The sequence below is a fragment of the Emericellopsis cladophorae genome (assembly GCF_022114955.1).
Source record: "Emericellopsis cladophorae strain MUM 19.33 chromosome Unknown NODE_63_length_119876_cov_118_434044, whole genome shotgun sequence".
NCBI classification, from domain to species: Eukaryota; Fungi; Ascomycota; class Sordariomycetes; order Hypocreales; family Bionectriaceae; genus Emericellopsis; species Emericellopsis cladophorae.
In genome coordinates, this window is record NW_026250988.1 from 92,083 (window position 1) to 119,876 (window position 27,794).

General features: G+C 55.8%; 10 protein-coding genes across 10 annotated transcripts; 5 read left to right on the forward strand and 5 right to left on the reverse strand.

The window, feature by feature from the left end:
* Positions 1–796: 796 nt before the first annotated feature.
* Positions 797–4,619, forward strand: J7T54_002925 (RNA-dependent RNA polymerase; the record flags this gene model as incomplete). The annotated part of the gene is made up of 2 exons (XM_051509523.1): positions 797–4,047; positions 4,109–4,619. The coding sequence occupies 2 exons, from the start codon at positions 797–799 to the stop codon at positions 4,617–4,619; spliced, it is 3,762 nt and encodes a 1,253-aa protein (XP_051359513.1).
* Positions 4,620–5,540: 921 nt separating this feature from the next.
* J7T54_002926 (uncharacterized protein) lies at positions 5,541–6,645 on the reverse strand (the record flags this gene model as incomplete). The annotated part of the gene is made up of 4 exons (XM_051509524.1): positions 5,541–5,592; positions 5,799–5,877; positions 5,955–6,202; positions 6,383–6,645. The coding sequence occupies 4 exons, from the start codon at positions 6,643–6,645 to the stop codon at positions 5,541–5,543; spliced, it is 642 nt and encodes a 213-aa protein (XP_051359514.1).
* Positions 6,646–6,998: 353 nt separating this feature from the next.
* J7T54_002927 (uncharacterized protein) lies at positions 6,999–8,606 on the reverse strand (the record flags this gene model as incomplete). The annotated part of the gene is made up of 1 exon (XM_051509525.1): positions 6,999–8,606. One exon carries the CDS (start codon positions 8,604–8,606, stop codon positions 6,999–7,001), a length of 1,608 nt encoding a protein of 535 aa, XP_051359515.1.
* Positions 8,607–9,058: 452 nt separating this feature from the next.
* On the reverse strand, positions 9,059–10,955 carry J7T54_002928 (Major facilitator superfamily transporter; the record flags this gene model as incomplete). Its single annotated transcript, XM_051509527.1, has 3 exons — positions 9,059–9,350; positions 9,404–10,640; positions 10,691–10,955. 3 exons carry the CDS (start codon positions 10,953–10,955, stop codon positions 9,059–9,061), a joined length of 1,794 nt encoding a protein of 597 aa, XP_051359516.1.
* A 1,341-nt stretch (positions 10,956–12,296) lies between these two features.
* J7T54_002929 (beta-galactosidase B-like protein) lies at positions 12,297–15,524 on the forward strand (the record flags this gene model as incomplete). The annotated part of the gene is made up of 4 exons (XM_051509528.1): positions 12,297–12,421; positions 12,484–14,141; positions 14,191–14,490; positions 14,542–15,524. 4 exons carry the CDS (start codon positions 12,297–12,299, stop codon positions 15,522–15,524), a joined length of 3,066 nt encoding a protein of 1,021 aa, XP_051359517.1.
* Positions 15,525–16,277: 753 nt separating this feature from the next.
* J7T54_002930 (uncharacterized protein) lies at positions 16,278–17,355 on the forward strand (the record flags this gene model as incomplete). Its single annotated transcript, XM_051509529.1, has 2 exons — positions 16,278–17,022; positions 17,084–17,355. 2 exons carry the CDS (start codon positions 16,278–16,280, stop codon positions 17,353–17,355), a joined length of 1,017 nt encoding a protein of 338 aa, XP_051359518.1.
* Positions 17,356–17,867: 512 nt separating this feature from the next.
* On the forward strand, positions 17,868–19,836 carry J7T54_002931 (uncharacterized protein; the record flags this gene model as incomplete). Its single annotated transcript, XM_051509530.1, has 4 exons — positions 17,868–17,928; positions 17,984–18,327; positions 18,380–19,185; positions 19,248–19,836. The coding sequence occupies 4 exons, from the start codon at positions 17,868–17,870 to the stop codon at positions 19,834–19,836; spliced, it is 1,800 nt and encodes a 599-aa protein (XP_051359519.1).
* A 1,155-nt stretch (positions 19,837–20,991) lies between these two features.
* Positions 20,992–22,189, forward strand: J7T54_002932 (mitochondrial phosphate carrier protein; the record flags this gene model as incomplete). Its single annotated transcript, XM_051509531.1, has 4 exons — positions 20,992–21,149; positions 21,271–21,690; positions 21,745–22,106; positions 22,167–22,189. 4 exons carry the CDS (start codon positions 20,992–20,994, stop codon positions 22,187–22,189), a joined length of 963 nt encoding a protein of 320 aa, XP_051359520.1.
* Positions 22,190–22,643: 454 nt separating this feature from the next.
* On the reverse strand, positions 22,644–24,716 carry J7T54_002933 (Ankyrin repeat domain-containing protein-like protein; the record flags this gene model as incomplete). Its single annotated transcript, XM_051509532.1, has 2 exons — positions 22,644–24,573; positions 24,628–24,716. 2 exons carry the CDS (start codon positions 24,714–24,716, stop codon positions 22,644–22,646), a joined length of 2,019 nt encoding a protein of 672 aa, XP_051359521.1.
* A 2,310-nt stretch (positions 24,717–27,026) lies between these two features.
* On the reverse strand, positions 27,027–27,794 carry J7T54_002934 (collagen-like protein; the record flags this gene model as incomplete). Its single annotated transcript, XM_051509533.1, has 1 exon — positions 27,027–27,794. A coding segment is annotated over one exon (768 nt), but the record flags the coding sequence as incomplete, so codon positions are not given.

Genomic DNA, 27,794 nt, shown 5'->3' on the forward strand with positions numbered 1-27,794 from the left:
TGGGTCAAAATATTCCCACGTGAGTTCCATTCCCGTCCATATTGCCATTGAAACGCAAGCTGACAACACATTATTGCGGCGGACTCGTCCATGCGTGAACTGATATAGGATAGGGAGAAGCATTAGACGCCTGAGCAGAAACTCAGGCGCTTACTACCTTACTCGTTAGTCGCTAAGAGCCAATGCATAAAGTCGTCCCTGAGCATCTTACACCATGCTTCCTATGTATCAGTCATGCTTGTGGCTCAGCTAATTGACTTGCCGGCTCACCTCTTCACCGGGGCGCCCACCACACACCTTGAACCTCACCGAGGACCGGACCGGATCTCTGGGGTTCCTCATCAGGCACTACTACTAATTAGCTCAGGGTCCAGACTCCACAGTCTAGTGAGCCTGGAGTGAATGGAGTCGATGGACCCTGAGACGGAAGTAAGTCCCCTCATTTCCCTCAACTTCTCACTTCTCGCTCACCATGTCAGTATAGTCCACTGGTCACCGACTCAACCAATGCGCGCCAATGCGCGCCAATGGGCAAGGGGTGACGCGCTCTACAACACCAGGTGACCTCTTGATCATCGACGCGCGTTCGGCCTCCCGCATGGATCCGGCCCGTTTGCACCAGCATAGCCCAAATATTCAACAGCCAGGCACGGGTGTCCGCGTCCTCACTCCAAGTTGGCGGTCACGTTAAAACTTTTTGTCATTCTTCACGCATCTCAACAAACCTGGAGTGGAGGCCCGATCCTGCTCTCGTACCCTTCCTTGCTTCCCTCACTCAATCTGAGTTGCGCCCACAATGGAAGTGGTCTGCAAGAACGTCCCCCCGGACCTGGACCGCAATACCCTCCGCAAGGAGCTCACGCCCTTCGTGGAAGCGCTCAAAATTGAGGTCTGGGAATGCGAAAAGCTCAAAAACAGAAAGATTGCGTTTATACAATTCTTGAACCCCTCGGACGGTCAGCGATTCTTGGCCAAGCACGGCCAGAAGACTGCCGTCAGAAACAAGACTGCCGCCTCTCCTACCCAGCCGGAGAAACAGCCATCGAAGTCTCGAAACATTCCACGCTTGCGCATCACCAACACCGCCATATTTGTGGAAAAAAGCAACCGTCCCCTCAACTTGGGCCATATGCAGCATGAGCAGCACCAGCAGCGCCAGCAAGCACGGGGTCCTGCGCGAGATCAGTCTGCCTCGCAAGCGCTGGAATTCGATATACATCGTCTCGAAGCCGGTCACAATGCATTTCGAAAGACAGCTCTCACTTTCTTCCGAGCAACATCGGCTCCCGAGGCTCATATAATGCACGTGCGGATGACGCCCCGTGTACTGACCATTACGAAGCCTGGCGAGTATCGTTTCGAGATTTTCACCAATACTGTACAGTCGTTCGTGTACAGTGATGTCGACAATTCATGCACACTCGTGCTCGCCGAGCCGCCTAGATGCTTCGCAGCCGTGGGCGAGCTGAACAGCAGAGGGCCAGAGTACGAGCGCAGCGACTGTTGCCTTAGTTGGCGCGACCACGGGCGGTATGTCGCTGATTGCTTGGTGTACAAATTTACAATTCTTCGACGCGATGGAAACGAGCGAGCCATCTCCGACTTGGCGGATTCCATCAGGGACCACCAATATGCCCCGTTTGTTCGGTATCGAATCGCCCAGGAAAATCATCCAGAACCCTTCGTCCAAGACTTTGAGAGCAGCATGACAAGTTTCAGAGGCAGACTTGACAACTACAACTTGAGAAAGGGCGCACTCCCCTTTCCTGTACTCTTTCAAGTCCAGGCACTTGTCTCCAACAACTACCTTCACCCTTCCGCTGGCTCTCGCCTTCTGGCGGAGATGGACAAGATAGCTAGCGAGGCGAGAGCAGACGGTGCACCATTCCCACTGACAGTGGACGCCATCAAAAAGCTACACCAGGACATTCCCTGGGTCACGCCCGAAACCGACCCCAATGAGCTTCATGTACCAGCCTTGGCAAAACTCGTCGTTCAATATGCGTCGAGCGCCCGACGAGAGAACCCTGCAGAGAGGCACCCCGTGTACGGTACGCCTATTCCAGGCCATCAGGCCTGGATCATGAAGGCCATGATTACTCCGACGCGTATCATCTTCCATGGACCCGAGGCCGAGAGCCAGAATAGGATATTGCGAATGTTCCCGAATCACACAGATTACTTCATTCGATGCCTTTTTGTGGACGAAGATGGGCAGGACATGATGTTCAACCCCAAGGTCTCTAATGAGCCCATATACCGAAGGTGGCGGAAGATACTAAAGGACGGTTTCAGAGTGGGAGGGCGCCATTACTCCTTCTTTGCCTTCTCGCACTCCTCTCTGCGATCACATTCTGTTTGGTTCATGGCTCCATTCACGGATGACGAGTACATGCCACAGGACTACGACTCCATCATCCGCCTCCTTGGCACATTTGACGACATTCGCGTCCCCGCCAAGTGCGCCGCTCGTATTGGCCAGGCCTTCAGCGAGACGCCGTATGCGGTACCGATCTTCAAAGAGAATATCCTCACTCGGTACATTCCCGACATCAAGTCACGAGATGGTGTTCGTGTCTTCAGCGACGGGGTCGGCACCATTTCAAAGGGGGCGATGGAGATCTTTTGGAAATACCTGCCCGAGAGCGCAGCCGCTGTGACGTGTTTTCAAATTCGATACGGTGGCGCAAAGGGTATGTTATCTCTCGATACCCGACTGCCTGGCAAGATGATCTGCATTCGCAACGAGTCGATGCAAAAGTTCCAGAGCAACGACTTGAAAGAAGTCGGCATCTGCGATACCGCGTCAAGGCCGCTCCGACTCATGCTCAACCGCCAGATGATCAAAATTCTCGAGGACATGGGCACACGGGACCAGTGGTTCATTGATCTGCAGAACAAGGAGCTTCGTTTCCTGCGCGCGGTGACGGCGTCTGCTAACAACACGAGCACTTTCCTGCGCCATCAACTGATCGGCACGAACATGGGCTTTCCACAATTTATTAGGGAACTGTACTACCTCGGCATTGACTACCGACGCGATGTGTTCCTGAGGACAGTCGTGGAGAATGTTGTGCTGAGGGAACTTCGACTACTGAAGCATAAGGCACGCATCCCCGTGGAGCAGGGCGTCACACTGTTCGGTATCATGGATGAGACGGGATTCCTGAAGGAGGGCGAGATCTATATCACGTCCGACAAGGCGAACCAGATCGCAAAGCCACCTAGCAAAGGTTTTGCGCTGGTCACGCGATCGCCAGCGCTGCATCCTGGCGATATCCAGGTGGTGAACATGGTCGAGCCCCCCATTGACAGCCCGTTGCGCAGCCTCACCAACTGCGTCGTCTTCAGCCGCAATGGACGTCGCGACCTCCCCAGCCAACTCAGCGGCGGCGATCTAGACGGGGACTTGTACAGCGTCATCTGGGATCCCGCGGCCTTTGTGTCGAAGCAGTTTGAGCCGGCCGACTACCCTCGCGTGAGCCCGACCGAGGTAGATCGCAAAGTGACGCGGGATGACATTGCCGACTTTTTCATCAACTTTATGAAGACGGACATTTTGGGCATGATTGCCACGCGCCATCAGATCCTGGCGGACACCAAGGACGAGGGCACCGTGGACGCTGACTGCCTCAAGTTGGCCGGACTTCATTCTACAGCGGTGGATTCGTCCAAGACGGGGATACCGGTTGACGTGAAGCATTTGCCCAAGCCTCCCAGGACGAGGCCCGACTTCCTGGCCCCAGCGCCGCCTTTGAAGCTGTACGACCTCGGGCAGGTCGCGCACATTGCGGACGATGAAGGCATCGATATCGATGGGGGGTACAGACCGCTGTACCACAGATCGAAGAAGCTCCTGGGTCGGCTTTACCGCAATGTTGACGAGAACAAGATATGGAGTCACGATATACGTCGCGAGGTTGACAAGGAGGGTCCCTCGGTCTGGCAATTGCTCTGGGATTATGTCGAGCGCGAAATACTGGCAGAGAACTCGCATCGTCTCTCCTGGAGGCAAAGAATCAACCGTGCGTGGGACATTCGAGACATGTAGGTTCCCTTCAAGCAAGCTACTTGCGGCCTGCCTTCTTCTTACTGACTCCAACGCCAGGTATGAAAACTCAATCACCGAGAAGATGTGGGATTTCTCAGAGAACCCTCGATCGCCCATCACCGAAGTCGAGGTCTTCTGCGGGTTTATACTCAACAAGCGAGGTTCCCAGACGCGCCGGCAGCGGGACTCGAGTATCAAGTTGAAGGAGGCGATTGACCAGACCATGACCTGGATCGTCAATATGATCCGCCTTTCGGGCCCGCCACAGACCAAGGAGACTGGCGAGGACGATGAAGCGCACCAGCAGCAACACAAGGAGGAGCATCAGGACGATGTGGTGGAGCTTTGCCTTGCGTGCCTGTATGTGGGCTGCATGATGAGGGTCCCGGGAGACCGCGGCCAGCAGCTGCAGAGTTTCAAGGTTGTTGCGGCGTGCTGTCTCATCAGGGAGATGAAGACATGGCCGAAGAGACGGAGAGAGTACACGTATGATACAGGTCCTGGGAGGGCGTTTAGTGGTACGGCTTCCTACCCGGACCACTTTCAGACGACGCTCCCACTTCGATGAGTGGAATTACAGGTGTGTTTGGCGTGTATGCGGGTTTGGCATGGACATGTCGGCTCGCGTAGGGCGAAGCTGAGGCGTCACGGACATGCAGAGATTTTGGATGCCAATTGGGGTCATGTTGGACATTCTCGCGTCTGTTGTTGATATAGAATGTATTTATTTTAGGTCATTACCTCGCCTCACGATCGGGCATCGAATCCTTTTGACTCCGGCAAGCGGCCTCCTGGTTTCTCAGAAAGACAGCCCTCTTTTGCTCATGGTTCTGCAGCACTATTCTGCAGAGTTCACATTTGAGTCTGGTGTTCACAGGTGAATGGCTGATCAGTACAGAGTGCAGAGTTGGATCACATTTGCCATACTCGATACTCGTGTCCGACATGAAGCTAGCGACTTCTGTGACACCGGATTGAAGACACGGGGCTGGGCGAGGTGCCTCGCATTCACTGGCGTCGTGCAATATGCTGTTAGTGGAAAAAGAACTCGCATAGACATGAACTTGGGCGTATTTCAGATGGAAATCTTTCCTGTGAATATAGGCAGCCGCGTAACACAGTTCAGTGTTCATGTTGTTGAGCGACAGCTGGTACGTACCGCTCTGCTCGCGGTGCCAACTTCATGTTTTCTTCCCTGCATCAACTTCCTTTCTCTGCACCTACTTCTCTTCGTCGACATACATCGCAGAATCTTCAGGCATCAGCCCGACAGACTGTGAATATGGCGCAAAAGGGCCCTGAGCCCACCCTTGCTCAACTGCTGGCAACTGGCCAGCACCCTGATCTCACGCTGGCGTGTCACGGCCACATTCTCAAAGACCATAAGGCTATGATATGCTCACAATCATCAGTGCTTGAGGCGGCGGTGAGTGGACAATTTGAGGTGAGAAAACAACAAATCGTTGATAATCAAAGCTAATCAACTTCGCTACAGGAGTCCAGAACTGGCATCATCAATGCCAAAAGCTTTCGGCCGGAGACTGTGAGGCAAATGGTCGAGTTTCTCTACACCCGAGACTACAAGTGCATGCCCCAAGGCTGAAAATTCTCCAGCAATTTATCAAACGTTTGACGGTTGACCCGAGTTCTAGTTGAAGACACCACCGTCCCGATGAGAGGACCGTGGCAGCGAGACAGGCGAAAGCGAAATACGCGACCTCAAGGAAGAGATCGGCAGGGCCCGTACCGTAGGCTATGTCCTGGGCTGCCGCGATCACTGGACTCCGCCCCGGCGTCACAACCGGCCTTGTAGCCCGCCTTGTATACTGGACTTGTCTTGTTGATTCTGACTCGCTTCCGGCTGGTCTCCACCGCGGCATCGACGGCATCCATGCGCTTTCACTTCGGCTCCGCGGACGCCGATCCCTCCTCTTCTCTTCACCCTCGCTGTCCAAGTCGGCAGCACTCTTGCCGCCCTCCTTGTCTGAGTCATGCAGGCCTTGAGACTCAACAGCTTCCTCCATGGGGAATCCTTCACCAAACATGACGGTCATGTGCTCAAGTTCGTCTGGGGTGATCTTTGTTACGAGGAGACAGTTTCCATAGCTGTCCAGCCACATGATCTTGTAGAAATCTTGCTCAATCACCTCCCTATCAACGAAGCAATAGTAAGAGTCCATACAATCGCTCAGGCTCTCGAAATCTTGAATTTTGTGTCTCCGGCTTCGTCCTTGGTTCGTGTGATAATCCGATCTGTCCTTATCGCAATATCCAGGCATCCGCTCGAGTAGTTTCAATCGTAGTCTCTCTGCGTCATCATCTTGATCTTACAACTCCTTATTGTCCAGAATCCACATCATGCCCGTATTGATATGCGCGTCGAAGCTCGGCTCCATTTCAATGTACTTGGACTCGAGGGCTTTGTCGTAGCAGAGACGCACGCAGACTAGGTTGCTGCTGCTGCAAAGCTCACCCAGATTTCTTTCATTGTTGGTCTGGAATGACCGGAGAACTCGATGAACCTTTTCACGACCAGGTTTTGGTTGCGAGCCATCATTCTTCTGTGTCTTGAACATGAACATGAACATGAACATGTTTGCCTTATCGTGAAGTACATGTAAGGAGCAATCACCGGGGTGACGAACTTCCGCATACTTGCGTCTGAAACAATATAGGTTCACACTGTGATCTCACTCCCCCATTACACTTAGGTAGGATTTTCCTATACAACAATTAAGGCACTTGGACATACTTCTGCAACGCGTGGTAGTCATTCATTCTTAAGAGGCCATTAGCACCCCGCCTGTCTTACCCGCAATGTCTCACTGTATCGAACTACGAATACCGACCCGATGTCTCAGCCACCCGTGATCCGGGCCACCAGAGTCCAGACTCGACCAGACTCCCATCAACATACATTTGGTCTAAATCCGTGCTTCGCATTGACCTACAAAAATTCTCGAATAGTGTTCCAGAATCCTTGCGGCTGCTCACACATGGGCAGGTGGCCAGCCCCCTCCACGACCTTCAACTCGGCCCCGTGACCTCCCAGTTCTCCTTTAAATCCATCCATGGCCTTGACCAGCCCCCCTTTGCCATCCACCTCCCCCACGACGAATAATCCAGGGACGGTGCACCCATCCATCTTCGGCTTCAAATCATAATCCCAGAGCGCGGTGCAACTATGCGCAAAACCCTGCACGTCATTCCTAGACACCATTTCCACCATCCAGTCCTTGGTCGCCGGCTTGGTGTCCGGATGGAACCAGCGCGCGACAGTCTGCTCAGCGAGCTTCTTAATGCCCTGATTGTTGTCCACCTCCGCCATGGCGATCCTGTCTTTCCACGCTTGGGTGTTTGCTGTGCTGGACGTGACGTTAAAGTCGCACGCGACAAACTTCTTCAGACGATCGGGGTGTTGCATGGCAAAGTTTAGGGTTGTCGCGCCGCCCATGGAAACGCCTACCAGAGCTTCTAGCTTGGCGATCCGCAGCCCGTCGAGCAGGGCCTGGAGATCAGCTGTGACGGTGTCGAGGGTGGCTGCCTTGGGTGGCTGCGGGATGGCATGTCGCCCACGCACATCATAGCGTAGGATTCGCAGGTCGGGCCTCTCTTTCTTGAGTAGTTCAATTAGGGGATCCCACATGTGCAGGTCTGTGAGGAGGGAGTTGCAAAACGCAACGGTCGGTGCATCTGTGGCTTTGTTTCCTTCCAGACAGTACGGAATGTCTAGACCATCTGCCATGGGTACGTACGACTCGATCACGGGGTCAGTGCCGGTCAGAGTCCTCGTGCGCTCATCTGTCGAGAAAAAAGCCGCATCGGATGGCAGCTTGGACAAATTCTCCAGGTCCCGTGCACCGGAGCCAAACACGTAGAACAGCTCGTACATTCGCCTGTCGCTTGCCGCGGTGTACTTGATCATCACTTCACCTGCTCTGGGTGTTGCGAGCGCCGTTTGGGTCTCTGGGCCGCGAATGCCATTGTTCTTGGCGAATTCATGCAGACCAAGAAACCTAAAGGTGGCCTTGCCGTCTTCGACGACGGACGTCTTGTACATGCGCGAGCGGAGCCACCCGGGAACTTTGGACAACATGTCGACGTTCTCCTCTCCGTACCACTTCTGAAGCTCCTCCTTTGCCTGGGGATCCTCGTTGGGTGTGAGATCGACAGCAAGTAACACACGACCAAGAGCGTCCTGGTCAGTCGTGTCCTCTGGTGCCTTGAACCCGTCTGCGCTTCTCTCGTGGATCAAGTCCCAAAAGCCCCTCGTGATATCGATTTGCGCAACGACACTCGCCTCGCGCTTGGATCTGTTGGCTCTCAGGGTAAGGTACCGTTCCGTCTCTAGGTCGTGAATGTCTTTGACGTCGTAGAAAGCGGCGAACGTGGGCTCGCGTTCATCGAGCGCGCGGCAGCGAACACCGTTGCCAAAAATGTCTGAGAGGCGAACACGCGTCGGACCGTGCTCGTTCTGGTACCATTCATCGAAGACTGGGAGGTCCAGGGTGGGCTTGGGCTGCATGAGTGCCTGGAGCAGTCCAGGCGTCGGCATGGTGAAGATGATGTCGCAATGTGCCAGGCGCAATTCATGAGGGATACGCAGATCGAAGCGCAAGAATTCAAAGATTGATTCGAATGAGAGACGGCGGATGACGAAGGTTTCAATGTTGAAGATGGGGTTGAACGTTTATCCAAGTCCCGGGGACCCAAGACCCCGCATGTGGGAGCCGGCAAATGTATCGGGCTCCGAATCAGCCCCAAGGACGGCCTCCAAGTACTGGAAACATTACATTTCTGTTCACAAACTTTGTGTGGTTGACTTGATCTTAAGACTTTGACCTATCTAATTGTCTATCTCGTCTAGTAGTAAAGATCCCAGAAATCTCGACCTATATATATCGATGCCCTCCCGTAGGATATGCAAACGCTGGATCGATGGGGAAGCATAAATTGCCAGACGCACCTTCGTATCTCATATGCATTACAGTCATGTCTCGTTCATTCTCATGCAGTCGTGCCGTAGCCGCCAGCCTCGCTGACACTCATAAGCCGCTGCCGCTCCTTCTCCTGGTGGAACACCCTGCCCTTGATTGCGACATAGGTCGTCAGAGCAAGGCCGACGATAGCCCCGCAGGCACCGAGTCCAATGTTAACGGGCACGGGGTTCCCGTGGAGGGGGCCAAACACGAGAGCGTCGATGGCGGTTTGGGCAAAGTTGCTCAGGCCGGAAATGCAGACGACGGTCCCGTAGATGCGGCCGAAACTGGCGAACCCGAAAACCTTGGCGGCATAATCACTATGTTGGGGTCAGCACATGCATTCCCAAAGAGAGACAACGCCTGTACTTACGAGATAGCCGAATAATACAATGGTCGGAAGAGCACAAACAAGATGACGGTGCTGTAACCAGCCCACACAAACGGCAGACAGTTCAAAGCGCCAATAGAGATGATAAAGGCCGTAAGCAAGCCGGCGATCGATGCCACACTCAGTCTGTTGAGAATGAGCCCAATGAAGGGCGTCGCCGCAATGCCACCAATGGGCAGTGCCGCGTCGAAAAAGTGGTTGATCTGCGTCGCCGTCTCTTCGTCCTTTAGCATATACACGTACTGCGACTGGATGGTCGCGATAAAGTAGTTCATCCGGAACATCTGCGTCACGGTGAGGGCGAGGATGAGCAGATACCACGGCGTGCGCATCTGTCGATTAAAGGGCATGCCGTGGAGGACACCCCACACACGACTCGCCTCCTGGCGTTCTTCTTCGAGCTTGATGCGTTCGTCGCGTTCGTCGGCATCACCAACAATGTCTTCAAGCTGGTCGAGCTTGGCATGGCGCTTGTCGGCACGAATGCTGCGCACGCGCTCGAGCTCGTTGTTATCTTCGATGTCTTCGTCGGACTCGTGTATGTCGCGCATGGGATCCTGAGCCTTCTCGATCTTGGTCTCGAGCTCTGGAATCGTGTGGTACGGATGCGGCGGCATGAGAGAGAGCTCCAGGAGGAGGATCAAGAGCGGCACAACGAGGTAGCAGAAGAAGAACTTGGCAGGTGAGAACCCTCCGTCTGTCTTGTCGTAGGCCATGCGGTAGAACAAGAATACGGCAGCTGACGCGTCAAAGGCGCCAGTGACGAGAGCCACCACGAGACCAGAGTGCTTCGGGAAAGCATTGGCTAATTCGAAGCTGGATACGAACACATAGGTCCCACCCAGAGCGAGGAAGACGTTGCCGGCAATGTAGCCATCAAAGTCGGATATCGCAAACGAGCAGGCCATGAGCAAGGTCCCGATGGCCAGCAGGAAGCTCGCCATGATCCAGCAGAGACGCCTCCCGTACCTATCGAGCGTTGCGCCGGCCAGCAGAGAGCCGACATTGGCAGTGATGGAGGCGACGACGAAGAAGAGGTTCAGACGTATGTTCTGCTGCGGGCAAGGCAGGATGACCTTGTCGTGGTGGATGATCAGCTCCTCTGAAGTGCAGAGGTCGGCGTACACACCTTCGGCTACCAGCACGGGCTTCAACGCGGCGAAGCCAAAGACAATGCCGGACGCCAGCCAGTTGACGATGATCCCCGCTATCACCTGAGCTGCTGTGGTCAGCGCGGGAGTTCATGCGAAGAGATACGCGCGCACTCACCTATCCTCCTTGTGTTGGTGACCTTGTATGCGGCATTGCGCTCCAGGGGTTCGTCGAGCTTGAGGTCTAGGGGCGCGTAGCTCAATTCGCGCCATTCGGGCATGAGGTTCTGTTCATTGCTCTCCTCAACGCCTGCCTCGGAATGCGGTGCAGGGGCCCATAGCAAGCTCTGTCGCTCATTGTCCTGGTCGTCGCCGGCGTGGGAGGCGGCAGGGCCCTCGTAGTCAAAGCCGACGGCCTGCGTGACGTGCTGGGCGAGCGACATGAAATGGGTCGAGTACAATGCAGAAGTGTCACAGCGCTAGAAAAAGAAAAGAAGGAAGTCGGCGATAAGAGTGGCAGGAAGGAAAGGGCTTCTACGACCGCCAGAAAAGCAGATTAAGAAAAGGTCGACGAGGGGCCAGATGAAGGAAATTCAGAGGAGACGTTGGACAGCCGATGAAAATCCCAACAAGGCTGCGCTGCTCTGCGTGCCCTGTCCGATAAGCATGGGTGGGTGCTTGTTGATAAGGTGGTGGTGACTCGATGCGCGCGTCGTCGCACGACGGACAAGGATGGGGCAGGAGATGGAACCATCGAGCTGTCAAGCAATACCTAATTACAAGTGTCAACTACTCTGTAGCTCCGACGTGGTGGCCTCAGCTCATGCATGCACAAGGTGGGGAGGGTAGCATGAAGGTCAGGTAGCATTGAATGCGCCGTCGAAATTGCTGGAATGTCCGTTGCATGTGTGTGATGTGATGGAACTCAACTGGCAGGCGCTGGCGTCGCGGCTGCAGGCTGGAGTCTGGAGGTGACAGCTCCTCGATGGACCGATGACGACAAGGCCGAGGTTCTCGCCGGGCCTGTGGAGAACCAGTCACGTGTGCCTTGGTTCTGATCTTCTGGAGTTGGCCGACTTACCAACCTCCTGCGGGCTCTCAATATTATACTGTCATCTTGAAATGGTGCTGCTCGCCCACCCATATCCCGTCCTGCGAGCTTCGACAGCAGTGTTCCACCGAGATTGGTAGTTCGGCCTAAAGATGTCTCGCCTCCAAAGTTTCCATGCACGATTGCGACCCCGCATTCGAGTTCATGGGTAGGGAATGAATGATCCAGGGCCCAGGCTCTCAAAGCTGCCACAAACTAATGACTCTCCCTGGATTCGCAAGGAACGGTTTTGATGGCGTCGAGACAGCATCAATAGTGTCTTGATAGTGCTTGCATCCCGAGGATCTGTTCCTGTTCACTCAATTGGACCACAACGTCCTGTACGCTTCGCGCTACATCACAATACACGCGCGTTAGTCTTCCCGAAGTCATCAACTACCGAGATGCTTCCCCAGCGTGGGGCGTTCTCTCCCCCGTACTTGAGCCTAAACCACCGCGCTTGTTCCTATTGGAGGAAGTAACAAACCTCCGGCCGTGATGCACGAAAAGCCCACTCTTATCAGCGCCGCCTTGTCTCTGGGGATCAACGTGCCGAGCTCGCTCGCTCGCTCGCTTGACGGAATAGCCATGGGACATGGGGCGACAGCTGGTTATAAGTAACCTAGTCTTCCAGCACTAATTAGACAGCACCAACCCAATTCTACAAGTGGTCCAGATCTGCCCTGCGTGCGACATGTTGGCTGTAAAGAACCTCCTGCGACTGGCGACTTTGGCCGCACTTGCAGGGTCTGCCATATCTCAAGATGAGATTGAAGACTGGCCTGTGCTCGACAATGGCCTTACCGACATTGTCCAATGGTGCGACTGGCAATCCGTGGTAACAGGTATCAGATGACTAACCGCAGCAGGGACCATCACAGTTACTTTGTCAACGGCGAGCGACTCTTCATCTTTTCCGGCGAGTTTCACCCATGGAGAAACCCTGTCCCCGAGCTCTGGCGCGATCTCCTGGAAAAGGTCAAGGCGGCTGGCTTCAACGCCTTCTCCATCTACAACTCCTGGGGCTACCACAGCGCCTCGCCCGATGCCCTCGACTTTACGAATGGCGGCCACAACTTCACCTCCATCTTGACCCTCGCCAAAGAGCTTGGCATGTATATCATCATCCGCCCTGGCCCCTATGTCAACGCCGAGGCGAACGCCGGTGGGTTCCCACTCTGGCTCACAACTGGCGAGTATGGGGCTCTCCGAAACGATGACGAGAGGTACACCAAGGCTTGGACGCCGTACTGGGAAGAGATTTCGAGCATCATCGAGCCTCACCTGATCACCAATGGCGGCAACGTCATCATGTTCCAGATCGAGAACGAGCTGAACGGTCAGTGGAAAGACATTGAGGACCGCGTGCTCAACCCCGACATTGCCAACTACATGCAGCTCTTGCAGGACAGTGCGCGCGAGTCGGGTATCGACGTGCCACTGGCGCACAATGCACCCAACATGCGCGGCTATTCATGGTCTCGAGACTTTTCCAACGCGACGGGCAACGTCGACGTTGTCGGTCTCGACAGCTATCCGTCCTGTTGGAGCTGCAACCTGAGTGAATGCACCGGTACAAACGGCGAGTACGTGCCGTACCAGACCATTGAGTACGGCACCTACTTTAGTGTGCAGTCGCCATCGCAGCCCAACTTTATGCCCGAGTTCCAGGGAGGCTCCTACAACCCGTGGGGTGGACCTCAGGGCGGGTGTCCCGGGGACATTGGTGCCGACTTTGCTAACCTGTTCTATCGCGACTTGATCTACCAGCGTGTGACGGCCATCTCGCTGTACATGCTGTTTGGCGGGACGAATTGGGGTCACAGCGCGTGCCCAGTTGTGGCGACCAGCTACGACTACTCGTCACCCGTATCGGAGAACCGCCAACTGTGGAGCAAGTACTACGAGACCAAGCTTCTCGTCTTGTTCACACGCGTTGCGCATGATCTGGCGTACACCAACCGCGTGGGCAGTGGCACCGGCTACACGGACAATGACGCCATCCGCACGGCTGAGCTGAGGAACCCAGACACCGACGCTGCCTTTTACGTGGTTCTGCACGAGACTTCGAGCTCGGGTACCGCCGAGCGCTTCGAGCTCAACGTGAACACCACCGAGGGTGAAATGACGATACCCCAGTTTGGCAATGCAATCACCATTAACGGCCACCAAGGCAAAGTGCTCGTGACGGATTTCAAGTTTGGTGACAAGAAATTGCTGTACTCGACCGCAGAAGTGCTCAGCTACGCTGTGATTGACGGCAAGGCGGTGCTCGCGCTGTGGCTGCCCGAGGGCGAGGCAGGCGAATTCAAGATTCTGGGCGACACGGGCGCCAAATTGATGAGGGCTGCCGCCGAAGACTCGGTGGTTTTGTATGAGGAAGATGAGGGACTAACCGTGTCCTACGTGCAACAGCGTGGGATCAATATTGTTGAGCTCGAGGATGGCACCCGCGTCCTGATGATGGATCGGTCTGCAGCATACCGCTTCTGGGTGCCTAGTCTGGGTAACGATCCCATGGTGCCTGTGAACAGCACCGGTACGTGTGTCACTGCCTTGATGAGGTGTTTCACTGACCTTGGAAACAGTGTTTGTGCAGGGCCCGTACCTGGTCCGCGACGCGACGTACAGCGATGACGGGAAGACCTTGCATCTCACCGGTGACGAGGAAGAAGACCATGAGCTGACTGTTTTCGCGACCAAGAAGCTCTGCGGCATCACCTGGAACGGTGAAAAGGTGGAGATCAAGTCACGCAATGGGGGATTGTTCGTCGCAGAGGCCAAGGGACCTGGCAAATTCGAGCTCGACCCGCTGTCCGGTTGGGAGTGGACCGACAGTCTCCCAGAGCTGGCGAGCAACTACACCCTAAGTGACGATGTGTGGGTTGGTAGGTATCTTCATTCTGTTGATTATCCCAAGGTCTAACCAGAACCTGCAGTTGCCGACAAGGACGAGACACCGAACCCCAGCAAGCCGGCCGACAACAACCCCGTGCTCTACGTCGACGATTACCAGATCCACTACGGCAACCATCTGTACCATGCCACGTTCCCGACGACCGAAGAGGCGCCCACTGGGCTCTATTTGGACCTCATGGGCGGTTTCGCGTTCGGGTACTCGGTGTGGGTCAACGCTGAGTACATTGGCTCCTACTATGGCTTGTCGTATGAGGGTTCACACTCGGGGACCTACTCGTTCGAGAATGCCACTCTCAAGAACAGCGGCGACAACACCCTGTTGATTCTCATGGACCAATCCGGCCACGAACTTCGCGAGGCTGCCATTCAGCCCCGCGGCATCATCAATGCTACACTCGTCGGACCGTCCCAGGATGCGTACACCTTTTCCGAGTGGAGGATCGCCGGCAACGCGGGACGGGAGGAGAACATTGACCCCATGCGCGGGCCCATGAACGAAGGTGGCTTGTACGCCGAGCGTGTGGGCATGCACCTCCCCGGGTACCCCGCCAAGGGCTGGTCGAGTGTCGACTCTGGCGCAGGCACCCTCGTTGTGCCGTCTGCGGGCGTGAGAGCCTTCCGGACCGTGGCGCCGCTTGATGTACCCGACGGCCTCGATGTGTCCATCACCTTCCGGATGACGTCGACGTCAGACGAGACGTTTACGCCATCGGACGACGCTTACAGCAACCGGCTGAGGGCTATGCTATTTGTGAACGGGTATCAGTACGGTCGCTTTAACCCGTACATTGGCCATCAGATCGACTTCCCGGTGCCCCCTGGCATCTTGGACTACCATGGCGACAACACCATTCTAGTGACGGTGTGGAGCCAGGACGCCAACGGCGTGGAGATGAAGGTGGAGTGGGACGTGGACTATGTGCACACGACGAGCTTTGACATGGGATTCGACAGCTCGGAGCTGCGTCCAGGGTGGACCGAGGAGCGACTGAAGTATGCGTGAGCGGTAAGCTAGATGGAGTTGTCTGCGAGAGGCTGTTATAGAATACTGGAACATCACTCTCCCTTGAACTTCCCTGAATGACATGCTGTTCGTTGATCCCTTTGATGAGCGTCATTTCTTGTGAATATGAAACCTTCATATTTCCATCAGAACCAAGGGCCCCTACGTACGTTCCAACCTTGTGACGTTTGGAGACCCATCACAATCTGTGACGCTCCAAACAGCGTACAAATGCAGCCATCACTAACATGTCATTATTTCCGAGAGCCTGTGCATACCGCTCTTGTACACATTAGGGTGTCATTTGTAATTGTACAGTTGAAAAAAGGCTACATTTATCGGAGGCCGGGATGGTTGGATCCGAATCGGGAGCGACGACCCACAATATAAGTGGCTGGCGTCATCATAGTTGACCAACCATTGAGCGTTAAATTCCCCGTCCGATGGCTGACGCCAGCACTGGCCAATGAGATGTAACACTATCCCCCGGGGCCCATAGTAAACTCCGGCGCCAGCTGACGCTGCTTGCGATAGTATTTGGGCAAAGCTGACAGAAAGCCACTGATCCTCGATGGGAAGTGTGATCCAATATTGGAGTCTGCTTGATGTATAAGAATAGACCATTGAGACCTCAAAGAGTCTCGGCTCCTCACCAGCATCACCAACACCCTACATATTTTACACTCAGTGTCTTTCAGACTATCTTCCACTGCCCCAGCCACCAATCCATTTACAAGCCCCAACACCAGCACAATGCCTCGTTTTCAGGAAGGAAACACTGCCGCCGAGCTCGCTGCTCACCACTCCCCCTCCATCACCGGCAAGATCATCCTAACGACAGGCGTCACCCCCGGATCTATTGGCGCTCGCTACATCGAAGCCCTCGCTGCCCATGCGCCCAAGCTACTCATCCTCGCCGGCCGGTCTCTCCCCAAACTCAACAAGCAGGTTGAGGTCCTCGCCCAGGCGCACCCCGACGTCGAAACTCGCCTCCTCCAGGTCGACCTTTCCAGCATCGACTCCGTCACCAAGGCCGCCGCCCAAGTCTACAGCTGGACCGACGTACCCATCATCGACATTGTCGTCAACTGCGCCGGCATCATGGCTGTCCCCTACGCCCTCAGCGTCGACGGCATCGAAATGCAGCTCGCCGCTAACCACATTGGCCACTTCCTCCTCACCAACTCCATCATGCCCAAACTCCTCGCAGCCGAGGGCACACCGCGTGTCATCAACGTCTCGAGCAACGGTCATCGTCTGAGTGCCATGCGCTGGGGCGACATCAGCTTTGACGGCGGCAGGACGTACGATCCGTGGGTCGCCTACGGGCAGTCCAAGACGGCCAACATGCTCTTCTCCCTCGCCCTAGCTAAGAAGCTCGGCAATCGTGGACTGTTGAGTTTCAGTGTACATCCTGGTCTCATCACGACGACGGGGTTAGCGACACATCTAGCTTGGGTCGCCGAGGGAGAGGAAGAGGATGCCATGACGACACTATGTGAGTACCTATTTTCTTTCCTTCTTCTTGCTTTCAACAAGCTGACCGGTTTTTCCTGTAGTGAAGAAGGACCAGGAGCTCGGTAACGAGGTCGGCTTCGGTGACGCCTGGTCCAAGCTAGTCGTGCCCGTCTCCTCCGAGGCCGGTGCCGCAACGCAGATGTATGCCTCTTTCGACCCGGAGCTCAAGGCGCACAATGGTGCGTACCTCGAAAAGTGCCGGCCTTCGGATCCCATGAAGGATATTTTCAGGCCGTGGGGAAGGGATGAGTATGAGGCGGAGATGCTCTGGGCATTGAGCGAGAAGCTTACGGGACGGAAATTCGATTATTAGGGTCATTGGTGGCTGCGTTCAGAAAATCTGTGGAACGGATCCTTGGGAAAGTTGCTGTTCCTCGGGTGCGTTAGAAACCTAATGGATGGCTATAGCATTATCGTGTGGAGAACATAACATGGTGGTTGATTGTTCAGCTTTCGGTGCCGCACTCTCTCACCAATCGAGGAGATGCGCAGATCTCAAAAGCTCCAGAGCACGCTATTCTTAATGGAAGCAAACTCGCCGGGCTAATGGGGCACAGACTCAGCCCAGGACAGTGAATGGGTGACCAATGATAGACAATCGCCAATGCTCACCTCAGCGGCCAAGCTTGCTGTGTAAGCACCAACTCGTTTGGGGGCGAGACAAACACAAAAAGGGCCGGATAGTTATGTGTGACCTTGCCTGCGGGGATCTAGATGCTGTGAGCCTGTGATTGCTGCCAGTATAGATACCATAGGCAAAGCCAACCCACATTGAAGCTGGGTATCATTTCCCGTCTCCCTCGACAAGAGCAGTCGACTCCCACCATGGGCATCCAAAAGGCCCTGCCCCCGGGCCTCGACGAGTTCGATATAGTCATTGCAGGCGGTCAGTCACCACAAAGCACACACACTCCTCTTCACTCAACTGACCACAACGTCAGGCGGCACCGCCGGATGTGTGATTGCTGCACGCCTCGCCTCCGCTCTGCCTACCCTAGAGATCCTCCTCCTCGAGCAAGGGCCCAACAACTTCGAGGACCCCTTTATTGTGAATCTCGGCCTGTTCTTCGCGCACCTCATGCCTGAGGGCGACAAGGGGCTCTTCCACAAGGCCAATCCGTCCAGACACGTCAATGGTCGTGAGCTGAACGTTCTATCCGGGGGTTGCCTCGGCGGCGGCTCGTCCATCAACATGGCCATGTACAGCCGTCCGCAGTGGTCTGACTTTGACGGATGGGGCGGAGAGGGCTGGACGACGGAGGCTATGCTGCGATGTATGAAAAAGGTCCATCTCCAACCTTGACGGGCCTAGACAGCTTGAGCTGAGATGTGTACAGGTTGAGGACTACCACGACCCGGATCCAGAAGGCTCACACGGCACAGGAGGCCCCGTCCAAGTATCTGGCGGGCCGTACCGTGCTAAGCACGCCGAGGAAGATTTCCTGCGAGCGCTGGATAAGGCAGGATGGCCAGTCGTGTCGGATCTGCAAGACCTGAGAGCCGTCAACTCTTTCGCGCGGGCGAGAAAGATGGTCTCGCCCGAGGGCAAGAGACAAGACGCCGCGCACAAGTACTTGCATCCAAGGCTCAGTGACGGGGCACACTCGAACCTCCACGTGCTGGTCGAGACGCAGGTCGTCAAGGTCCTTGTGGAAGGTGGCGGGGCGAAAGGAGTCATCTTCCGATCGAACCCCAAGTTTGGGTCGGTGGACGTCTCGGAGAAGACAGTCAAGGTGCGAAAGATGGTCGTGGTCTCGGGGGGCTGCTTTGGATCGCCCACAATCCTCCAGCGCTCGGGCGTGGGTCCCAGAGACGTACTCTCCAAGGCTGGTGTACCTCTTCTGGTCGAAAACAACGGCGTCGGCGCTGGTTATGAGGATCATCAAGCTATGGCCTACGGCTACAAGACAAGTCTCGAAATGGAGGAGACGCTGAATGGGCTGCTGTTCGGCTTGACTGACATTGGAGAGCTCCTAAAGAACAATGACCCCCGTCTTGGGTACAATGGCCAAGACGTGAATGGCAAGATCAGGCCCACGGACGAGGAGGCGGAGGCCATGGGACCAGCATTCAAAGCAGCTTGGGACGCCCACTTTCGGGACACGCCCGACAAGCCCCTGGCTGGCCTGTCTCTGATCAACGCGTACGTTCACTTTTTCTTTATGTCGCAAAGTTAGCATGCGAAAGCTGTGCTCATCAATGCAGGATCCCCGGTCTTGCAAAGGACGTCCTACCAGCCTCGTATCTGGGCCTGTCCGCCTTCTCCATGTATCCCCTCTCGCGTGGCCATGTCAACATCACCGGCCCCGACATGTCCGACCCAGTCGACTTTGACACCGGGTTCCTCGCAGACAAGGATGGCATCGACATCAAGAAGCACATCTGGACGTATAAGAAGCAGCGCGAGATCATGCGTCGCATGCCCTGCTACCGAGGCGAGGTCCCCTCATGGCACCCCCCGTTCCCCGAGACGTCAGGCGCTGCCTGTCGGGACTTGACAGACGAGCTTTCTGATCCCATCAAGGATATTGTCTACACGCACGAGGACGAGGCAGTGATTGGCGCACATGTCCAGGCCAAGACGGAGACAACGTGGCATTCGATGGGGACATGCAAGATGAAGTCCTGGGGGGAGGGCGGTGCTGTCGACGGCAGTTTGGGCGTACACGGCGTCAAAGGTCTCAAGGTCGCTGATCTGAGTATCTGTCCGCGCAACGTGTCTGGGAATACGTGCATGACGGCCCTGGCCATCGGTGAGCATGCGGCTGATATCTTTATCCGGGAGCTTCAGTGACGGCCAGATGCCAAGGACCAGTCATGGCTCAGCCTGGAGTATGCGTCTGTCACGTAGAGGCAGTCGAGCACGCGTCTGGCTGCGAACTGCCGGATGAGCGAGCACCTGTCATATGTTTCTTGGACGTCCACGGTCCCCCGAGTCCGATATCACGGGTGGGGTTAGAGTGACTGCGGGATTGGAACTGACAATCCGGAGCCGGGGCCAATGGCGTCTCTGCGAATGCGACGCATCCAATAGCGACAGTGAATGAGTCGACAGATTGCTCAATGGCAGGTCAGCTTGCTTCTATCGCATAGACCGTTTGAACGCCTGGTATTGCCATTGCTTCGAGTAACGCTACACATCTCGACAGAGATCGACTCGTGCTGTCAACTTGCTGGTAGCAGCCGTCGAACAGCGACCTCCGTCTGGCTGGTTGCCAGGCGCGACGTGGCTCGCTGGCACGCTGCAGCACGTTGGGCAAGCTGGGCAGATGAGTGGTGGGTCCCGGGGATAACGGACGTCCGGCCACAGTGAATCGAAGGGCGCGAGGATACGGTACGGAACGGTATCTGTTCGCGTTGATGGCGCTGCCTGTCAGCTGGGCTCACAGTTTGTGTGTCCGCGTGAAGGTCGTTCTTCTTGAGGCGCTTCTGGCCAAAGTTAGTCGCGCTCTTGGACAGGACAGGAATAACCATGGCGAATTATTCGCCTTGGACAATCAAGGTGGTTTCGAAGCACGGATATGGACGCCCGAATGTTCCCGAGCCAAGTTTTCTGCCGGGCGGTCAGCCGTCGCTTGCCGGATTTGCGCGGCGATTGGGCCCTCTCATTGGCTGCGCAGAGATTATTACGGGCCCTCCCGCACAGTGACGAAGGCCGCGCCGCCTCCACTGGCCCTGGCACTGTACGTACTGGTGGAGGAGCCACTTTACCTCTGTAGGCTGGCTTACCCTTTGGCTGGCTGGACACTGTGGCTGGCGAAGGAAGGAAGCACCAGCCGCCGAAAAGACCTCAATCTGCCACGGCCGGCTCTGACACAATTTTCCTCCCTCTCCCTACCCATCCATCTCCAACAGCCTCTTTGTTTTTTTTCCCGTCCGTCGCTGCTTGTCGTCGGTCTTCTTGCTTCCCTCTTGTCCATCACCTGATTGACACTCTCCGCTCTTCATCATGTCGTCCACCGGTTCCGTCAAGGTCGACGCCGTCGTCGAGAAGGCCAAGGCCGCCGCTCCCAACACCCCCACGGGCATCGACCTGTACTCGCGCTTTGCCCTCTCCGGTGCCATCTGCTGCTCTCTCACCCACGGTGGTCTGACCCCCGTTGATGTGTACGTTGCACTCCTGCGTGTCTGCTGTGCGCGCGCGCTGTCGTGTCGCTCCTTGCGCCCGAAGCAAGCGCGCGCGCGTATAGCCGAGATAAGGAAACCCCAAAGCTAACACCCTCCCCAGCGTGAAGACCCGCATCCAGCTTGACCCCAAGACCTACAACCGCGGTCTGATCGGTGGCTTCCGCCAGGTTGTCCAGAACGAGGGTGCCGGTGCTCTCCTCACGGGTGTCGGCCCTACCTTTGCCGGCTACTTCCTCCAGGGTGCCTTCAAGTTCGGAGGATACGAGTTCTTCAAGCAGCAGTGGATCAACAACATTGGCTACGAGTCCGCCTCCAAGAACCGCACCGCCGTCTACCTCGCCTCCTCCGCCTCGGCCGAGTTCTTCGCCTCCATCGCCCTGTGCCCCCTCGAGGCCACCCGTATCCGCCTCGTCTCCCAGCCCACCTTTGCCTCCGGCCTCATCTCTGGCTTTGGCAAGATCCTCAAGAACGATGGCATCGGTGCTTTCTACGCTGGTTTCGGTCCCATCCTCTTCAAGCAGTAGGTGTTCTTCTATTCCTTCTCCGTGAATTTGCGGCTAATCATGCCCCCCAGGATCCCCTACACCATGACCAAGTTCGTTGTCTACGAGAAGGCCGCCGAGGCCATCTTCAGCGTCTGGGACAAGAACTCCCTCTCCAACGGCATGCAGACCGTCGCCAACCTCGGTGCCGGTCTCATGGCCGGTTTCGCCGCCGCCATTGTCTCCCAGCCCGCCGATACCATGCTGTCCAAGATCAACAAGACCAAGGGTGAGCCCGGCCAGGGCACCATCTCCCGCCTCGCCGTCATCGCCAAGGAGCTCGGCATCCGTGGTTCCTTCAGCGGTCTCCCTGCCCGTCTCTTCATGGTCGGCACCCTGACCGCCGGTCAGTTCGCCATCTACGGTGACTTCAAGAAGCTCCTCAACGCCACTGGTTCGTGATCTCCCGATTGCCTCCCCTAGTCTGCTGATATACTAACAATGCGCGCTCCAGGTGGTGTCGAGATTGCCAAGTAAACGAATTTGCGCATAGAGAAGAGTTCACGGGGCGATGAGTGTTTATCTGGCCCAAGAGCTGGGCGGGATATCACTCGCGTACTCGCCTCCACGATGGACATGTGAAGAGGGTTATTGCCTTTGTGTAACAGGCTTTGCAGGATATCGAAGATGGGGCGGTGATGCCGAAATGGCATTGCCCTTGTCGTAGCGAAGGGGGTGCAGGATTTTGACTCGAGACATGCAGAACAATCATAGAAAACGGGTCGGGATCCGGTTGCCATCCCAGTTGCTGGGGTTGTACTATAGCCGATTTTATGCGACTTTCATAATAGATCTGGAGAGTTTCACGCTGCGTCCTTGTGTTGCTTCATACTTATGTCTCGCCTCATTCAAAATACCGGGTATCAACGACCTGTCTACACTCCAAACGCCGGCTCATAAATCACGAGAACCACATAGACACCAATAGCAATCACAGCCCCTTTCCGGCACCCCACTCTTGCAACACCGTCGGTTCCTGCACCGCAAAGCCCTTCCCACTCAGATGCGCGCGGCAAGCCTCGTAATGACAGTACGCGACCGGCGAGTAGTCCGTACACGTCCTTACCTTGGCATCAGCCAGGGCGAGGACGCCCCTACCGGCGGCGTCCCGGACGTGTACGTTGGCCTTCTCCTCAATCAGTGTCTTGACCGCCAGCTTCCGCCCACATCGCACCGCAACGTGTAGAGCTGTCTCGCCGGCTCGATTGCGGGCGTTGATGTTGGCACCCCGCTCGAGGAGAGCCCTAATGATGGCGGGGCCGGTCTTGTAGTCGTCGTCCTCGGGCAGCTCAGCGCAAAAGGCCATCAGAGGCGTGTTGCCGTACGAGTCGTAGTGGTTGGGGTCAACGCCAGCATTTAGTAAGCCCTCGGCAAGCGAAAGACGCAGCTGCAACCGCTCTTCCGAACAGTCCAGCATCTCGTCCGCCGTCTTGCCCCTCTTCCGTTGTCGTCCTTGCAATGTCGGCGTCATGCTGGCCTTGTTCATGAAGCTCTGCACGCTCAAAGATGCCATTGCCAAACAATGCAGTCCATTCCGACCATCAGCATCTTCCAGTGCCGGCTCTTGCAAAGCGCATCGAGCAATTTGCAGGTATTCACTGTCGCGAACGGCGGCTGGATCGTCTGCGCTGGGCGAGCCGGACAGGGCCGGGAGATCCAGGTCCATACCTGTTGGGTTCAAGGCCGGCTTGACGCCGAAGGCATCACGTGCACTCAGGGTCAAGGAGCTATGTCGATGTACCGACTCGATGGAGGAGGGTGTCAGGGTTTCGGAAGCCATCCAAGCATGTAAAAACGTCCTTCCGTAATGGTCGCGTGCGAGCGCCTCAAAGCCATGTCGGTCTCTGAGAGCCTCAACCATCCCCAGAAGTCCCTCAATCATGTCGGCTTGGTGAAACCACATGTCGCCAAGGACGTGGAGGAACGTCTGGCCGGCCGTATTCCTGACATTAACCATCGACCCCCAGGAGTCATTGTGCAAGGTTTGCAAAAGCAAAGACGGAGGCCCGCGGGCTGCGAGTGCGTGCAGCATGGTATTGCCAAACTGATCTCGCATCCCCAAGTGACCGATGGCTGGCCCATATGTCACGAGCTGGTGCGTATCATCCGTCAGACGGTCGGCACAGACCCAAACCGAGTGAGGGGCGTCAATGAGCAGATGACACATGCACCAACGCTTCTGGTGCTCTTCTGACTGAGGAAAGCAAGGATGCTGCCGCCGTAGATGGATATCCATGCTGAGAAAATCGCCAGGCAGGGGATACGGACGGTGGCTGTATGAGTGAGCTGCATCGACGTCATTGAACCAGGACTGGTCATTCGTGTAAACATCCGACCGAGGCGAGGCGCTTGAGCCGCGGTCGCTCATGGGCGCCGTGTATTGTCGAATAAGCCGCCTGACAGTCCGCACGTAAGCTTCAGAGTAGCCCTCTAGTAGCCGGTGGAGACTGCCTGTTGTGTGATCGGTAGACGTCGATGCTGCCGGTGATACACGTGCCAGCTTTGCGGTCAGACTCGGTCCAAACACGTCGTCCGAGGCCGATCGTTGATGAATACCTTCAAAGGGAGTCTGCTCGATGCGAGAGGATTGAACCAGAGGCGAGTGTTGCCACGGAGGCACCTCCAGGGTCGCTGACTGTGGGTTTCCCTCGTATTTGATTGGTGTCACGTTTCCTTGTGTGTAGAGTGGCGGCGCAGAATAGGACTGGTTTCGAACGTATGAGGTGGAGGCGATTGTTGCCCGTACGGGTGACCGATCAAGCTGTTCGCACCGTCGGAACATATCCTCTTCGTTCTTGGGTTTGAGCCAGCGTGGCTCCTTGTCCAACAGCGCGTTGAGCTTCTTGTTGGCCGAGTCTTTGCTTGACCGGGGTTCAGCAGGGCTCAGTGTGGCAAGGCACAGGTCTCCAACTTACCCGGGGATAGAATCAAAGGGGTTGGGGTGGTGGACCACCTCCAGGATCTTGGTGATCTGCAAGGTCGTGTATAAATACAGCCGACACATCTTGCGTTGAGTTGAATCGGTCCATAGCGGCGGTCTACCAGTTTGCGTGTTGGCGCTTGGGGATGGGATGGACGTCTGTGGGATTGCCAGTCGTGACGGCGAAGTTGAATACATTTGAGCCCGCTCTTCTGAGAGATCAATTGATCTGGCAATGGCACGCTGATATAGTCGTCGTGTACACGGAACGTTGGTAAATTGCACTCCAGTGCCACAATCAATCAAATGACGATGTGCTCAGCGGTGGGACGTAACCAAGGAGAAACTCCATGGTCATGGCGTATGATATACAGCGATGTATCTTGGGGATATGGAGGCCCCATGTTGGCGTCGGCGTATGCCGGAGTCTGGGGTTCGAGGGCATGATGGCATCGCGAGACCTAGTGTGGATGTTGACAGGGAAATGTTGCTAAAGACAGCAGAAAGCCACATTGCGCCTCAAGGCATGGCATGGACCGACAGGGGAGAGCCACATCAGCAGCCACGACAACAGGGGGGGAAGGAGCGGGCCGGTGCTGCGCCTCGATTTGCTGGCATTTGGCGGCGGGACCCCCAAAATGCTCCCCCTACGGATTCCAGAGACGGGAGGGAGTCGCTGGGACTTCAAGTTTGGCTCGACGATGATGAGCAGCTATACTTCTCACGTGTTGCCAAAGGCAAAGTTGAACGAAGGCCCGCTTCACCAAGGCCGTTGTTTAGGCCATGCACAACTAGGGCCCAGAGCCCCAAATTCTATTTGACACTTGCGTGCGGAAGAGCCAAAGCGACCACAGAGTGGCCAGGTACTATGCAAGGTACTCTCGATGTCTCGTCATCACTTGGCAAGTGAGGCAGGAGACGATGCACTCAGAATAGCTTTGAGCAAAATGACTGGCGTTGTGGCGGCGCCAGACCATTGCTGCAGCCTTATGGGGTTCAGTAGTCGGCCGCCAGAAGTTAGAACTGTAATTAGAACCGTAGTCAGCCACAGCGAGGCTGACCAGCCAGACTACGGCTTGTGATGTCATGCAGTAGTTTATGCACGTCCACAGTTTACCGAAGAGGAATTATTATCCGTAGTATGATATGGATTAGAGAGGCCTGATGCTCATGCAAGGTCCCGCCGCCGTTAATGAGCATTCCGTCCTGTGATGCTTGCTAGACTAGACACAGGCCCGTCGGCAGGTAGGACGTCTTGTCTGGCTACCCTAGACCAGCGACATGAGCGTCGTTCCGAACCTGTTCATGCCAATCTGCCATTCGCAAAAAGTGTTGCAAAGTGCAAAGTTGAATATTTCCCAGCTTATACAAGATTGTTGTTTGTATTTGAGGAGTCCTCCGCGTCGCCCATTGGCGGTCATGGAACATAATTTGTTTACAGAAACCACTTAGTTATTTAAAAAGTCAAAAGGCTGTCGCTCTGTTTCGCTCGACAGACCTCTTCAAAACAAAGGCAATTTCTCGAATTATTGCCTTATCAAGAGCATAGTTCAATTCCCAAAATAATTCGAGCCTTTCTGATGTTTACACGTTAGGCCTTCATCGCTGACTCCCGACGCAGAGGACAGCTCCACGTCCCGTCGTTCAAGGTGCCACGGCTCCTGCCGTCAGCACGAGCACTGCGCCACGCGCCACATTCACCGCCTTGCCCATTATAACAACAGTCCTCCATCGTCATTACCTTTCCAACTTTCCCATGGTCATGCTGCCTGACTCGACCACCACATCCGAAAACCGCGATGCCTGGCCATCTTGATGCTAGGCAACATCCCGCAATGCGTCGTGAGCTGTGCGCTCTGAGCGAATGTGCTGCGGTTTCCCACCCAGCGCTTAAAAAGGATACCGACGCGCTCTCGAAGCCAGGCTCCTTAGCCGCCCGCAATTGGAGCGCGAGAAACACGTCCGTCTGTCGATTGGATGGCATTTTGCTGACCTGAAACGTGGTATCCGCCACGGAGATTTCCCAACGAGAAGGACAGCTAGACGGCAACCGGACACAGCAAGCTCGCTGAACATTGACTGTTACTAACTTACCATGCGCCACGATTTCCTGCGTGGGATTTATGAGCCAAGTGGCATTAGGCACATCCAAAGGACGAGAAACGAAGCTTTATCAACAAGAACATTAAGGTCTATTTGAAAGTAAATACAAATGAATAATACCAGGCACTGGATTATAATCAGCGACCCTCAAGAAGAAGTACGGGTCATGGCATTATGTCAATCCAAACTCCAGAATCCACGAAGTCAAAACCGTATCTCCAATGCATATCGTTTTTTGCTTTTTTTCCAGATTGATTTTTTCTTTCATGTTGCCAGCGCGATCACCACACTTTACAGCATGAAAGCGGCAACACCGACAGCAGCGATAACAGCCTGAGCGACACCGACGAGACGGCCGGCGGCGCCAGAGGCGGGAGGCCCGGTAGGGGTGGGAATGGGGAGGCTACCGGTGCTAGTAGGCTCGGGGATGCTGATTGAGGTCGACCACGAAGGCTGAGGGACGATGGGGCAGCCGGGTGTGCCAGGCGTGCATGGCTCTTCGGGCTGCTCAGGAGTCTCAGGCTCTTCAGGAGTGGCAGGACAGCCAGGCTCGCCAGGGGTGCAGGGCTCCTCAGGAGTCTCAGGAGTCTCCGGGTGCTCAGGAGTCTCAGGCTCTTCAGGAGTCTCGGGGTGCTCAGGCTCCTCAGGAGTGCCAGGGCAGCCAGGCTCGCCAGGGTGGCAGGGCTGCTCAGGAGTCTCAGGAGTCTCGGGGTGCTCAGGCTCTTCAGGAGTCTCCGGGTGCTCAGGCTCCTCAGGAGTGCCAGGGCAGCCAGGCTCACCAGGGGTGCAGGGCTCCTCAGGAGTCTCAGGGTGCTCGGGCTCCTCAGGAGTCTCGGGATGCTCAGGCTCTTCAGGAGTCTCAGGGGTCTCGGGGTGCTCAGGCTCCTCGGGAGTGCCAGGGCAGCCAGGCTCGCCAGGGTGGCAGGGCTGCTCAGGCTCTTCAGGAGTCTCGGGGTGCTCAGGAGTCTCAGGAGTCTCGGGGTGCTCAGGCTCTTCAGGAGTCTCAGGGGTCTCGGGGTGCTCAGGCTCCTCGGGAGTGCCAGGGCAGCCAGGCTCGCC